A 14,382-nucleotide genomic window follows, 5' to 3' on the forward strand; every position below is an offset into this window, starting at 1 on the left:
TACTGTGATAATTTGGTAAGACATGCCACATGAACTGATAAATCCAGGACAAAAAAATCCTATGCTCCAGAACTGTCTGGGGTACTAAGTGTATCAAGTGGCCAAAATCTGGTGTTCAGGTATTTCTATGAACAAATGTCTCACTGAGGGAAATTTTGGCTGCCTCAGACAATAGTCTCACCTTTTCCTTTAGTATTCAGCAAGAAATAAATTTTTCTTAGATCTTTTAAGCAAAAGCTAGCATTTTCAAACAATATTTCAGCTATGGCTGATCAAATGGTGCTTTGACCTTTCATCTTCCATTGATTCTGGATTAGGAAGGGTCAAGCATCCATCCAGTTGGTACTAGAGACACCTGTGCAACTACCAGGGCTAGAGCACAATCCACAGAAAAGGGACGGAAACTCTGCTGAAGGCCATGTGCAACTGCTCAAATAGGGTGGTAACAAGCTATAGGGTGTTGTCCCCTAGCCTCTCCTGAAGAAACCACCACTGGCACATCAGAGGCCTTCACTCAGGCAGAGCTCCTGAGAGAGAATGCAGCTCTCCAGGTCTCAAGCTGCCAGGAGAGCTTGGGACATCTCCTGAGGGCTGGGGCAAGCAGAGGAAATGTCCTTGCCTAGAGGAGGTGTGCATTAGTGGAGGAGCTATGTCACCATGTTAAGGAGCTGCAGGAGGTCAGTGGGCTGCACAGCATCAGGGAAGATAAAAAGAGATTGATGGCATCTTCACTGCCATCAATGCAGAGATGAGAGCCTGAACTCCCAGCTGCACAGAAAGAGGGTCTGCAGTCATTGGAGTGGTGAATGGAGACTCACAAGATGGGGAAGACTGGAGTCCTGCAACCTCTGGCAAGAGAAGGGAGGCTCCTTCTCCACCTGCAGTCAGTGCCTCAATGGCACAAGGGGCTGGAAGTTTTGAGGAAGCATCAGAGCAGCCTGAACAGCACATCCACACCAAGAGGAAACAGTCATAGCAGTAGGAGACTCCCTCCTACAGGGGATAGAGCCCTCCCCCATCTGCCAATATCACTTGCTACCTGCAGAGGTTTGCTGCTTCTTAAGAAGTTGCAAACTGGCAAGGTTTGTCCTGTGCTTGGATTATTAGCCCTTGCTGTTCAACCACATGGGCACAAATCCTAAGCGCTGCAAGGGAACCCTTGAGTGTATCAAGAGTGACTATACAGCTCCAGCACCAAGGTGGCATCTCCACAATTTCGCCATTGAAGGAGAAAGGCTCAGAGAGGCATGAATGCTGGTCAATAGCTGCAGGTCAATAACTGGTTGTGCAGCTGGCATGACAACAAGGACTTGGCTTTTACAGCCACAGGACACTCTTTGGGGATAACGGACTGCTAGGGAGAGATGAAATCCATCTAAGTGGGGCAAAAGTATCTTTGCCTTCAGGTTGGCCAGCCTGGTGAGGAAAGCTTTAGACCATAAACAACAGGGGTGAGAATACCAACCCACAGACAAGTAGAAATTAATGGACATGGGTGGAAAGCAAGTGGTGAAAGGTGACAGCTACAAGGGAGATCTCAAAGTGATAAAAGAGGGTAGAAGAGAGTCTACTACAAGTGTATGTACATAAATGCACAGAGCTTGGGAAACACACAGGAGAAACTAGTGACATAATGCAGTGACATAACTGTGACAGTTATGGGCTACCTGAGATATGGTGAGACAGCTTGCACAACTGGAATGCTCTTGTGGATGGATGGACACAAGCTGCTCAGGAAAGACAGGAAGAGCAGATGAGGGAAGAGGGTTGTCTTCCATGTGAGGGAGCAGCTTAGATGTATGAAACTTAATGGGACAGACAACAGGTTGGTTGAGATCTTGTGGTTCAGAATCAGAGGAGAGACTAGTAAGGGCAACATCATGGTGAGTTTGTTACCCATCATGCAATCCAGGCAAGGAAGTAAAGTCTTCTTTAAATAACTCAAGAAGTTTCTGCATCACAGGAACTGGTTCTTGTTAATCTCTGACATCTGCTGGAAAAGCAACATGGTGGGATACAAGTAGTCAAGATTTCTTGATACAGGCATTGTATCATGACCAGAGCTGACCCACAGCTGAATCTGTTACTTACTAACAAGACAAAATAGTTCTGGATGTGACAATCAGTGGCAGCTTCGGCTGTAGTGACCATGAAATGGCAGAGTTCAAGATTCTGGAGAGACTGATAAAGGAGAGTAAGCAGAATGCAGAACTTTGACTTCATTTGCCACTTCCTCCCAGTGCCCCTGCACAGTTCAGGCTCAGCCACCTCAGATGCATCATTGGACAGAGCTTTCTGTCCCTCACCTGCAGCCAGAGCACTGAACCTATCCTGTAGTTACAGAAATGCAGGTGGAAAAGGAGCCTTCCTCCTGTTGCATTGCCAGAAGTCACAAGCTTCCAGCCCTTCCCTATCTTAGGAGACTGTTTTCCAATCCAATAACCACAGATTCTGCCTGCATCTCCTTCAAAGCAGCTGTAGGTTTAGGCTCCTGTAGCTGCAGGGTCTCTGAGAAGATTTGATCCATTTCCTTTTGTAGTCTCTGATGATGCACCGTCCAATGACCTCTTCCTGCAGCTCCTTAACTTGGTGACACAGACCCTCCCCCAGCACACACCTCTTGCAGGCAAGACCATCTTCCCCTGCCCCAACAACCTCAGTGGGAGGCCCCCAGGCCCCCATAACTCCAGACCTGGAGAGCTTCATCCTCCTTCAGGAGCTTGGCCTGAGTGCTGCAGACCATGAAGTTGAAACTATATTTCAGACTTCCTCCAAAATCTCATTGGAAAACAGAAGAGCTGCAGCTGAAGAGAGATACACTACATCCCAACCAGGTATGAAACTGCACAGACTGTAAGCAATATGACCTCCCAGTGCAAAGTAAATAATTAGAATAAGCAGTATTATTAGCAAGTTCTATTTGATTCTGAATGCAGAAGTTATACTTAAAAAGATTAAGCATTAATGCTCACTATTCTTTCTCTACAACCTACTAGCTCAATCTAATTCTCAGTTCTGGTATTTGGGTCTTCCCTGGAACAAGCTTCAGCTATTTAGGGGGATTACCATTCTCCTAAAATAACGGTTTGCACATAGCACTTTCCTTAGAAAAGCAATTCCACTGAAATCAGTGGAGCTGTTCCTGGTAGAATATGCTTAGATTTTCTGAAAGATCAGAGCCTTAATTAGCAGATCATAATCACACTATTCATTTCATTTCAAAGTTCAATGAGTTTACTAACTCTTCAGTTAATTTTAGAATTATAATGTATATTTTTACTCTATACCTATATTCTATAATTTAATTTTTTTAAAATTCTAGTTTAAACAACCTGGTATTTGAAAACTTACAGAAAATACAGATCTGTTTTTAGTTGAAGTAAAAAGCCTCTCTTCCCTTTCTTGTTACAACTTCAGTGAAAACTTATGAAGTTTCCTCCCATTATCTACCTAAGATTATGAACACACTGGGACAAACTTGGTACCTTGTTGTTTATTTAGACAGTATCCATGACTCAAGGTCACTATGGCATACCAAGAAACCAATCATTGTTAGATTTCAGATATTTTAAATAGAAGTCTAAAGCTGGTTTTGCCAGCCAGTTTTGAAAAAGTGAAAAAAGCTAGTTTTTATGCTTTTCTGTTTACATATTTTCAAGGTTTACACTAGGTTGGTCTCAAAGGAACAAAAGGCTAGAAGAGATATATTGCATCACCAAGTCTAAAGGTTCTCCATGATGTGATGCTTGCCAATCACAAGACAATGCAGGTTCAAGAAGCTAAAAACAGTCACTGGTAGTTTTCTTTCCTATTATGATACAGGAAACAGAGAGATAAAATCTCTTCAGCATTCAAAATACTAAATACTTTCTGGAGAGCTGATACTATCTATACAAGCTAGCAAACACTGCAGCTCTCAAAATACTTCCTTTCAAACTCTTTATGGCAGAAATAGAAAGAAACAAAATCTGATTAACAGTATTTATGAAAACTAAGCAAATGAAACAATGTCAGTCTGATTCCCAAAACTCTTAGAAAAAAAAAGATACTTTTAATAGACCATATGACAGAACAAAAATAGAATCAACAGCAATTAGTTCAATAAAGTTGAACGAATTGAATTCAACAAGAGCCGGTGTGTCAGTATTAGACTATCTGTTTTACAGTGCAAGCACACATCACACCAGTGAAAAGTGAAGGTTACGCACATGTTTTATTATCTTTAAGCATATATCCTGCTGGCATTCAGACTCCAGAAATAATACTTCCTATCTGTGTTATCAGGCATCTTTTAAGAAGTGGAATAAGCTAAATAAAAATTTATTTGGTGATTCTACTGCAAGAAACAGTAAAGCCAAAGACACAGGCATTTCGTGTTACAGTAACAACTAGAACAAAAACAACAGGTGCAGCACAACCTCTGCCTTATACATAAAGAAAGTACAAGCCCAATAATCAAAAATATGTTCAACATTAAACCTTCTTCTGTTCTTCCCAAAAACCATGCTTTTCTTACCATCCTCCTCTTTTGCCATCTTTGAAACCCAATGGAGTGATTAGTTTAGGAAAAGTACTGACACTGGCTGAACTTGATACTCTTTACATGTTAAACTCATGATAAATTGAGTAAAGGTACAAAGTTAAACAAACTCACCATTTCAGTGGTGTACCTTCATATTCAAACCATATTTCACTAACTTCCTCTTGTCTCATAACTTTCTGAAAGTGTTTCTTCACTTTGTCTGTTACCAGTGTCAAGTAGCTTATCCTTGGCAAAAGCAACTGAAAGAAAAAAATTATAGAAGCTTTAAGTATACATAAAATTTACTAAATTAATAAAAATCTGTAACAAGTATGTGTTTTCATAACCAAAATTCAGTTAGCATTCTTTTTTCCCCCCCTTTAAGGCAGGATGTCTTTTAGACAGTTTACTTTTTAATGGTCAATGAAAGGCTATAAAATTATGTACTCAGAAGATGCAGAATAGCAGTATCCAATACACTAACACAAAAAAGTGTAAAAAAATATGTTCTTGATGCTTTCGATGTGGTGGGAGGGAGAAGAGGGGAATTTAACTTCTGTATTTAAGCAGGCCAAAGAATGAAGTTTTTAACCTTTTTCATATGAACAGATAGGAGCATTTTCTAATTTCTTATTGAATATTATGAGCAACTGTGTATCACCTATTATTTCAAAATGGAAATTCCCACAAAATTAAAAAAAAAGAATGGAAACTAGCTGCTTAAGGGTTTGGTTTCCAAGTGCATTTTGTATTCCCAATAGCTGGTAATTTCCATTTTCTTTGCACTGGGTTTGCCAATTCAACATGTTAGTCAAGGCTACTATGATTCTTCCACTATTTAATCTTTACCCAGCTACTACACTCAGAAATAAAACTGTCAATATGTTATCAGTTGAAACAAGACACCTTCTTACAGCTTTCTGGTATACTATCTTTTTTTTTTTTTCTCTCAAGTGTAATGTTATGCACTATCCAAACCAGAATGCTGTGTTATTTTTATTTGCAACCCCCCGCCCTTTTTTCTTTTTTTTAAAGTCTCATGCCTCATAAGAGTGGTTAAGCAGACTGCATCAACCAGTGTACTGACTGACAACTGTATAGCACATTTACTTAAGATGAATCAGTCTGTAAGCTTTAACGAACAATGCCTTTCAGTATTTCAATGAGAAAAGAATTAACCTCCCTGTAAAATTACATCTAGCTTTGGAGCAGACATTTTAAATTAATCCTATTCATCCTGTAAAGTTAATTTCATTTCCTAATTATTAATAAATCAGACGGGTCTAAGGAGTAAATAGAAAGAAATTACATTTTGCATATTTAGAGAAAGAGAAACATTTGTTTTCCAATGTTGCTCGTAACCAATGTTGTTTCTTAAAATAGTTTCTTTACAGTATATGGATAATGCTAGGCCTTAAGTGAATGTCTGTGGTACAGACATCCCAAACTATGTAAGGGTATATTCTGCCTGACAGAAAACTTGATCTCTGCTGTAACATTCTTCAAGAATCTCCCCAACAATTAGACCACACTGTGATATATAAATTAGATAATATTTTGGGCATGATACTAGAATTTATTTATAAATATCAGATTCACAAAGAAGTCGTATGGAGAGTAAATCAAGAGTAAGTTCTTATGAAAGAGAATGGATTTGTCCTTTAGATAATGCTGCATTAGGTTACTAATCGGCATACATTTGTGAAACAACTAAATTTTAGGATTATATAAAACTACAAAAGATCAAGACTCACCACTATCACAGTCATCAAGTCAGTTAACACTTGATCTTTTATGTACCATATGGTTTTCTTTTTCCATCTGTTGCTCTTATTACCATCATCATATTGTTTCTACCTTCTTTCATAGGAGTCTAATTCAGCAAGGTAATTAAACACAGCCTTCAGTTTTAAAAGGTGAACAATCTCAATAAATTCAATGAAGTCATGTACACACTCAAGTGAGAATTGTTTGGTACCTCAATGACTTGAATAACAATATAATCTTATCCTTTATTAACCTAATTCCACATATCTACACTGATTGTTCCTGAGACAATATAGGCCAGGCTATTCCAACAAAACCCAAATATTTTTGGTAATAATTCCACATTATTTCTGTGTGATATTTACAGTTAAATTAATGCTGGTATATTCTGATATGAGACCTATTTGGACTGCTACAAAAGCCAATTTTCAGCATGCTACATGTGGCACAGCCATGCAGGAATTCACAAATATATTAAAGCATTATTGATTGCAACAGTGGTTGACATAACCCTTTAAACTGCACAACTGACTTCATCTGTAAAATATTTTACTGCAGTTTCTACTGTGGAAGAACAATGCAGTTTCTATTTCAACACAATTAGAGATCACATACAATAACCAAACGGCATTTAACTGAATTTAACAGAACATGGCCAGCACTCCCAACAGGCCTCTTTAGAGTACAAAACCCAACAGTTAATCAGGTTAACAGGGACTGCCTGTTTTTCAGAGATGCTGAGCATTTGCAGCACCTACTAAACTCTTTTTTCAGTCTTCCCACCTCTTCTACCTTGCTGCAGTCTTCCCCTTCCATGGGAGACATGAAAGGATCCAATTATATCTCTTTTCTAGCTTTAATTATCCTAGAGATTTACAAGTATACTAAATCTGTTAAGCGAGACCTTTAAAAACATAGTTTATAAAGACATTTTCATTTTGTTACCCCTTTTAATAACCCTTCTCTACCAGTTGTCTACACTCAGCGAAAGACACCAGTCGACACAAAACATTTTTACTTGAAAAATCCTGTAATTTTTAAATGCTGTTACTGAGTATTTCCAGAAGAAAGGTGGTAAAAAATATTTTTTAAAAAACCTTAATGTATTTAACTATATGCTAGGCTTTAGTCAATCTCTCTGACAACAGAATCACATTCATTGTTTTAGAGGCCTCTATATGAAAACTGGAAATCTACACAGCAGTTCACCTTCTAGGCTATTAGACACTCACAAGCTTCTCTAACACTTCAGCCATGTGGCAAGGAGCCTTCCTTTTAGGCAAACCCGTGTTCACCAGAATGACCCCTCTCCCACAAACTTTTGCTACTGACTCCTAAACCAGTCCGTGCAGGCCAATGAGGCTATACCCTTTCATCCTTTGGTTACCCTACAGCAATACTTCCAGATGCTGGGAATGAATGGCCATGATTCAGTGACAAGAGTAATTCTTGGTTTAGGGCTGTAATACCTAATTAAGAAAAAAACCCACATGATCAAATGACAAGACATACTAATCCAAGTTAAACTCATTTCACTAGATCAGATTTGCTCAATTGCCTTTTTTTTTTTGACAAATAACCTTCTATCAGCAGACTTTGTGCTAAAGGTTAGAACAATGCTATGAAAATCAAACACATCCAACAATGCAAGTAATGTAACAACTGCAACCTGAATGTAGGACTGATAAATCACTACATAATAAGCTAAAAGACAGAATGCCCATCATAAATTAAACAACCTACAGTACTGCATGGGCAAATATGCAGACAAGGTAGTATCAAAGTTTTTAATGAATAGACTGAGTGCATATTTAGCACAGATTCAATAGTTACCAGTTTAAATAGTGCATGAGAGAAAATAACTAATAGGAAAGTGCATGATATAATGCATAAGGAATTAAACAGAAGAGAATCCCAGTTTTGATTCAAGTTATCTGGCAACTGACTCTGCCATGCTGCCTGCTGATCAATGGCAGATGAGTATAATGCTTGCCGCTCACTATGCTGCCTAACAAAGAACCCTGAATGAAAAACCCCACTTTCAGCTGAGCTTTGTGGCTCAGAAGGAGCCACATTTGTCTTGTCCCCTAGAAAGGATGGACTTGTAAGAAGATTCAAGAGAAGTTTAAAGCTGGATGAATTGCTTTTAAGTGTCAAAACCAAGTAAGAATTCCTGAAATGTTAAAGTAAGGCTGGGTGCCTTTCCCTCCAGCAATCAGTTGTGTAAGTTTTCTCCCACTCGGTATAAAAACAAAAAGTTGGCATAAACTCCCTCAAAGCAGGCAGAGTACACGGTATAAAGCCAAGTAGATGTTCACGACCTGTTGGGATCAGACTGACCATTGCAACAGTAATGAAGACAAGATAAACAAATCACTCAGTACTAACAGTTATAAAAATACCATTTGAGAACATGAAAAAACCCTGAAATTCATATTCACATCTGAATTCTTAAGTCAATGGCCATACCCAATGTAATTATTTAATCCTTTTAAAATAGTCAACTGCTTTTGATATGATTTCTATGGCTAGCTTTGAAATATGAATTGTGTGCATGTTTTTCACAATTTATAAACGCTCAGCTTAAACCAAAATAGCCACACAAAACTGATGGGGGGGGGGCAGGGCAAACAAGTAAGATTAGGAGCTCTCCTCATTAAATTAAGAGAACAAAAGTAAATCTCCAAATACATTACCAGGCAGAATAAATCCTACTAGGCGAGAACATGCCATCCTCAAAATTACACAAGCCGCAACACCTCCCTTTTGCATATTGTGTATTGCTACAGTATTTAATCACAATAACCAGGAATCCTTTCTGTAGGGGTTAAATGAAGTGCAAGGAACTCCTAATGCCTAAGTAAATGCTTGCAATACATATTTGTGTAAAAAAAGTACCTCTCCAACCATCTCCACAGGTTTTGTTGCAGAGCAAAACACCATTTTACATGCAAAACAGGTTATAAAACAGAAAAATTATAGATTTAGCAGGAACTGGACTGGTCTGATCACCAACGCATCCAGTATGAAGAAACAAAGCATCCTAATGTGGAATGGCTTCACACTGCTCACTATTATAGATCTCTTAATAAAACAACCCTTCTGACACTGAGGAAGCTTAAAGAGTGGCCCAGTAAAGGCTAGTCTCTTAGGCAGAGTATCATTCTAAGACTGCCTTCTGCTGTAATTTTGTTCTTTACACCTGACAAATCTCAGCCAATGAGTACTCTGCTTCCTGGACACATTTTATTTCTAACTGTTGTTTGCACCAAGAGACAGACAGTACAGCATTTTAAAATAAAAAATCATAACAATTTTAGGACTAGGGAAAAATCAGATAGTTCAGCAGCAAAGGTAGTTCAACCTAGCTGTTCCTAATGATGCTTCCACTCCAAACACAAGCATCTGTAGGAAACACTCCAAAGAAACTGACGTGTCTGTTTCCAGTGTAACTCTGCAGAAACCTACCTGGCTTGACTACAGGAAGAAACAGGACAGCGTTTTACCTGAGCTGCTTAATCTTGATGTCACTACCCTTTCCCAAAGATAGACAAGCTCATTTTAAGTTAGCTCTGCTAGCCCCATGCAGCATCATAACGTGATACATACATGCATCACTCCTGTGCAGTGCTAATACATCTAACAGACAAGCGTCTCCTGCCACACCACTCACAACAAACTGAAATCCATCACACAGATTCCAGGTAGTTTTTCTAACCCCTCAACCTCCAGGTCTATGGCTTCCTCCATCTTCATAAAGCAAGTTCCTCAGAGCAGAAGCGTTTTTCCCCTCTTAACATAACAATGCCCAGTATTTCCTTCCCATGCAGCCTTCTCGTTTATGGAAGGCAGTATGTAATACAGATATTATATCCATATTAACAGGTACTGTGGTGTGATAAGAGGAGACCTGTAAAGCTGAACAGCTGGTGCCAAGGGCTGGGAATGTTCACTACATACACTTTTTTACTCCAATTTTGAGGATTTTGATGGTTTTTACTTCAATTTAGCTCCAGTTTGATCCCATACACTAAATGCCCGTTAGCAGCTGAAGCACATCTTCTGTTTCAGTTTCACGTGAAAATGATTCAGCTTGTGGGCTATAGGACTGCTGTGTGATGCAAGCCTGGGCACAGTAAGTGGAAAGGATGAAGACTTGCTTTGAAAATGCACTCCAGATCTGAACAAAAACATTAACGTAGATGCACTCTGAAACCATGAGAACTAAACCATTATTTAAAACCTTGATTGCTATTCTACCTTTTACTATCATAAATCCTTGGTCCCTTCAAGAAGCAAAGCTATATTATCAGCTCCAACATGACCTGAAAAAGGAAGAAGCTAACATTTTAGAACTGTGATCTGAGAATAACCACATCTTGCAGAAATACAGAATTAAGCCTTGAGAATTTCTGTGCACACTTTAAACAGAGTAAATAAAAGAAACCCTACCAGTTTAAAACTATCTCCTTGGCTTAGAAAGTTGGCCACACCATGAAGACAACATGGTTTCAGGGCTTCCACGCTGATGTTAAACAGATCAAGACTGCATGTCTCTATACTTAAACTCATACTTCTCATGTAACTTGTTGTAGTAGTCACTTTAGCATTAGTATCAAGGCTTGTTGAAGTCTTAGGTCCCAAGAACTTTCACCTAGATCCACCGACCATGCACTGAACTTTTACTTGGCTACATGAAGGAAGGCCCCCAAAACTGGTGCAAACCAGAAAGATAAGGAGGCTTCAACCTTAGCAGAAGCTGCAATCTTAGAGATAAGAGAAGAATTGTCCCGCCTAGAGACAACGAAAGGGCCCAATGAAGAATGGGAAGATCCCAGACCCTGATACTACTACTGGTCTGAACTGTCTCCCGAGGGGAGGGGAATTTAGATTGCAAGGATATAATTAGGGATTTCTTTGTTCTGGGTCCCTCTCCAGAGGCACCCAGATCGAGCTGTTTTCACTGCTGTACCAATAAATTTGTCTGGCGTATGTCCTATCGGAGACTCTCCTTCAGGAAACCTAGGGTTGAGCCAGAGGGGAGAGAAAGCACCCGAGAGTGAGACTGCGTGTGAGTGAGGAGTCAAAAAGGGGCACCCGTCAGCTCAGTGGAGCTGCCCGCTGCGAAGGGACTCAGGTCCCAGCAGTTAAAGTCTCAGGTGGTGTGTGTGCGACTCCCTGAATGGTGTGTGAATGCTCGGGCAGCAGCTTCTCCTTTAACATAACTCTTATACAATATATACATATATATTTTAAATCATATTTATATATAAAAATATATAGAATTTAAAGTCTGAGACTTCTAGATAGCTCAAATGCATTTGACAATAGGTCAACCACATGAAATAAAAGTGCTTCTGTTTTACCGGTGGTGAAACTAAAGCATAGAAAGATAAGCAATACCATCACTTAACGAAAAGCATTCATGACTTGTTAGGTTTCGAAAACCCACTGAACACACATGTAAATCAGAAACTGGTAACATAAAGTTGCTATTAAACACAGAAGAAAAAAAATATTTCTACCCAGTAATATTTTCAAAAAGAGTAGAATGGAATATGACAAGATTTAAGGATTTCAGAATCATGTGAAAACTCACAGTACAAGATTTTCCTCCCACATACTTGTTGTATTTCAAATTTAAGTTTCACTGAATCAGCTAACATTCTCTATCAATCAAACATCTATTCGGTGCTGAAAGGATGAAAACTGCTGAGCACACTATAAATAAGTATCACAGGATTATAGAAGGCCCTTCCAGTTTACAACTCAAATACAACTATCTCACCCTCATTTTTATCATCAGCTAGCAATCCAGTTCAGGAACTGTACTGTTAAGATATCATAGCTGCTTTTCTTACATGCAAGCTAGATCTCTCATGGCTGCTAGCATTTAAAGAAAAGAAAATGAGCAGAAAAAGTCCATGAGCAGAAATACTGGAGCCAGTGTTCATTATGAGTTTGTGTTACACAGGTGACTGATCTTAGTGTTTAAGATTGCACAAAGCTCTGACTGAAGTTATTTCTGTAGCAAGGTAACATACCAGTTCTCTCCCTTCTGGTCATTATCCAAGAACATACAAACTCACCATGAGTACACATAGAGCCTCCTCCTTTTAGCTACTTACTTGTTGACCTTTTCATAATTTTTTTAATATCTTAACTATCTGTGATAAGTTTATCTCACTGGTGAAACAAGCTTAAAGTTTTGAACCTGCTGTGAAGGGAGGCAAATCACACAGAGTGGTCATATGGTTGACTTTCAGAACATACTAGGAATAAGAAGAAAAAAGTTGTGGTTTTTTTTCCCACAACATGTAGTAGCACATATGATGAGAATGAAGGAAACAAACATAACTATGGCATTGGACTATCTGTGACTACCTTCATTATACTCACATAGTAAGGTTCAGCTTCCCTTTCAGTTATCTCATCCTGATACAGAGTGAAACAGGTTGGTATTCGTCCAAACCACACATCTCGAAGTACATCTTTGTCATCTGTCATTCTTCCAATGGATAGTGAAGCACATGTAGATCACTTTGTTTCTTCAGCTAGAACTGTAACCCCATTCCCCCCAAAAGAAACGAGTCAGCATGACTGCAAATAAAATACATCTTGTTACAGGTTCTCCCATAACTACGCTCCTGCAAGCATGATCAACACTGTCACCGAGACAATAAATGCACCACTTTGTACACAGAATGGGACGAGCTAAGGCCTCTGAGTTAACACTTTTCCAACTACAAACATATGGTGGACAATGAGTAAATGAGCATTTTCTAAGCCTGCATCACACCCCAACCGTAAAGGCAAAGGGACCTTTCCCGTTACCACCTTGCAGTCACCCCGCCGCTACCACACCCCCCTGAGGCCCCGGCTTTACCGCGGGCGAGCGGCCCCGCACGTACGGGCAGCCAGCAGAGCCGGTGTCCGCAGACAAGCAGGAGGACGGGCGAGCAGGGGACGACGGGGACGGCGGGGACGACGAAGCGAGCAGGTCTCTCGCCGGCGGGGCCGCCGGCCGGCCCGGGGGTGTCACCGACGCCCCGGGACGGGCCCCAGCACCGCCCACCGCCGCGCTGAGACCCCGGGGCAACCCGCTGGCCCGACGCCCGCCAGCAGGTTCGGGGCGGCGGCCGTCCCCGGCGCCCGCAGCAGCGGCCCGGCCAGGCCCGGCGGGGTCCCCTTCCCTCCCAGGCGGCCGCCCGAGGTGAATCAGCAGCGCACGGCGCGGCAACGCTCCGCCGCACGGGGCCGGATCGAGGAACGCTGCAGCGGCGGCCCCCAGCGTGCTCTCCCCGGGCAACGGCAAGGCCGGGGGGCGGGCCGCAACGGCCCCGCCCCAGCCCCAGCCCGCCGGGGGCGAGCGGCGTCCCCCGGGAGGAGGCTCGGCCCCGGGCAGCCCCACCGAGGGGGGCGGGAGCGGCTGCGGAGAGCGGGGACAGCCGTTACCTCAGTCGCGACCCGCGCCACCTGCCCGCGGGTGGGGGTGCGGCGCGCCAGGCAGGAACTGAACCGCGGCCCCGCCCCCGCCTCAGCCCCACCCCCGTCCCGCCCCCAGGCGCACGCGCTGTCCGCCGCGGGGCTTCCGCCCGGCTCCCGGTGGGCGAGCTCCGGCGCCCCCCCGCCCCCAGCCGGCGCCGGAAGCCGGAAGCGGGGCGGAGGGTCGAGGCGGCGCCCGGGAGGGGCGTGGCGCGGGCGTGGCTGTCTCTGGGCGGGAAGGAGGCGGAGGCGGGGCCTTAGGGCGGCCTGCGGCAGGGACCCGCCCGCGGCGGCGGCGGCCCCCGGGCAGCGCGGTCGCGGTGGGAAGGAGCCGGTCCCGCAGCTGCCCCCCTGCGAGGAGGCGGCCGGCCGTGCTCCCCGAGCGCGCTGCTGGAGCTGCAGCGGCAGGGCCGCAGGCGGGGGGTCGCTGGGCTGCAGCTGTGACCGGGCCTGGGCCCGGGCCCGCTCCTGAGGCGGCAGCGGAGTCGCTCAGCCGATAGGCCGCGCTTCCGCCAGCGCGCAGGAGCCAGCGAAGCTGAGTGCTGAAAGTTTTGGGTGCTCACGGGTTTAAATGCTCTTCTGCGGATTTTGAGCACAATCGAACCAGC

At 42.6% G+C, this 14,382-nt stretch overlaps 1 protein-coding gene across 5 annotated transcripts in view; it reads right to left on the reverse strand.

Moving 5' to 3' along the window:
- The window catches only part of ATG5 (autophagy related 5), an 82,781-nt gene extending 68,937 nt beyond the window's left edge, over positions 1–13,844 (reverse strand). Inside the window, exons 1-3 of one of the 5 annotated variants that reach the window (XR_012041434.1) lie at positions 13,201–13,807; positions 12,689–12,849; positions 4,655–4,782 (exon numbers count right to left, since the gene is read on the reverse strand). Coding sequence is in view for 3 of the 5 variants with exons in the window: in XM_072855594.1 (XP_072711695.1) it covers positions 4,655–4,782; positions 12,689–12,796 (236 nt within the window). In the remaining 2 variants the exon portion in view is untranslated. Of the gene's footprint in view, positions 1–4,654; positions 4,783–12,688; positions 12,850–13,200 lie in introns of those variants that run through there. The other 4 variants (XM_072855594.1, XM_072855593.1, XM_072855596.1 and 1 more) reach the window with 4 other exon arrangements.
- Positions 13,845–14,382: the final 538 nt, after the last annotated feature.

The sequence above is a fragment of the Ciconia boyciana genome, chromosome 3, assembly GCF_034638445.1.
Source record: "Ciconia boyciana chromosome 3, ASM3463844v1, whole genome shotgun sequence".
In the NCBI taxonomy this organism is placed as follows: domain Eukaryota; kingdom Metazoa; phylum Chordata; class Aves; order Ciconiiformes; family Ciconiidae; genus Ciconia; species Ciconia boyciana.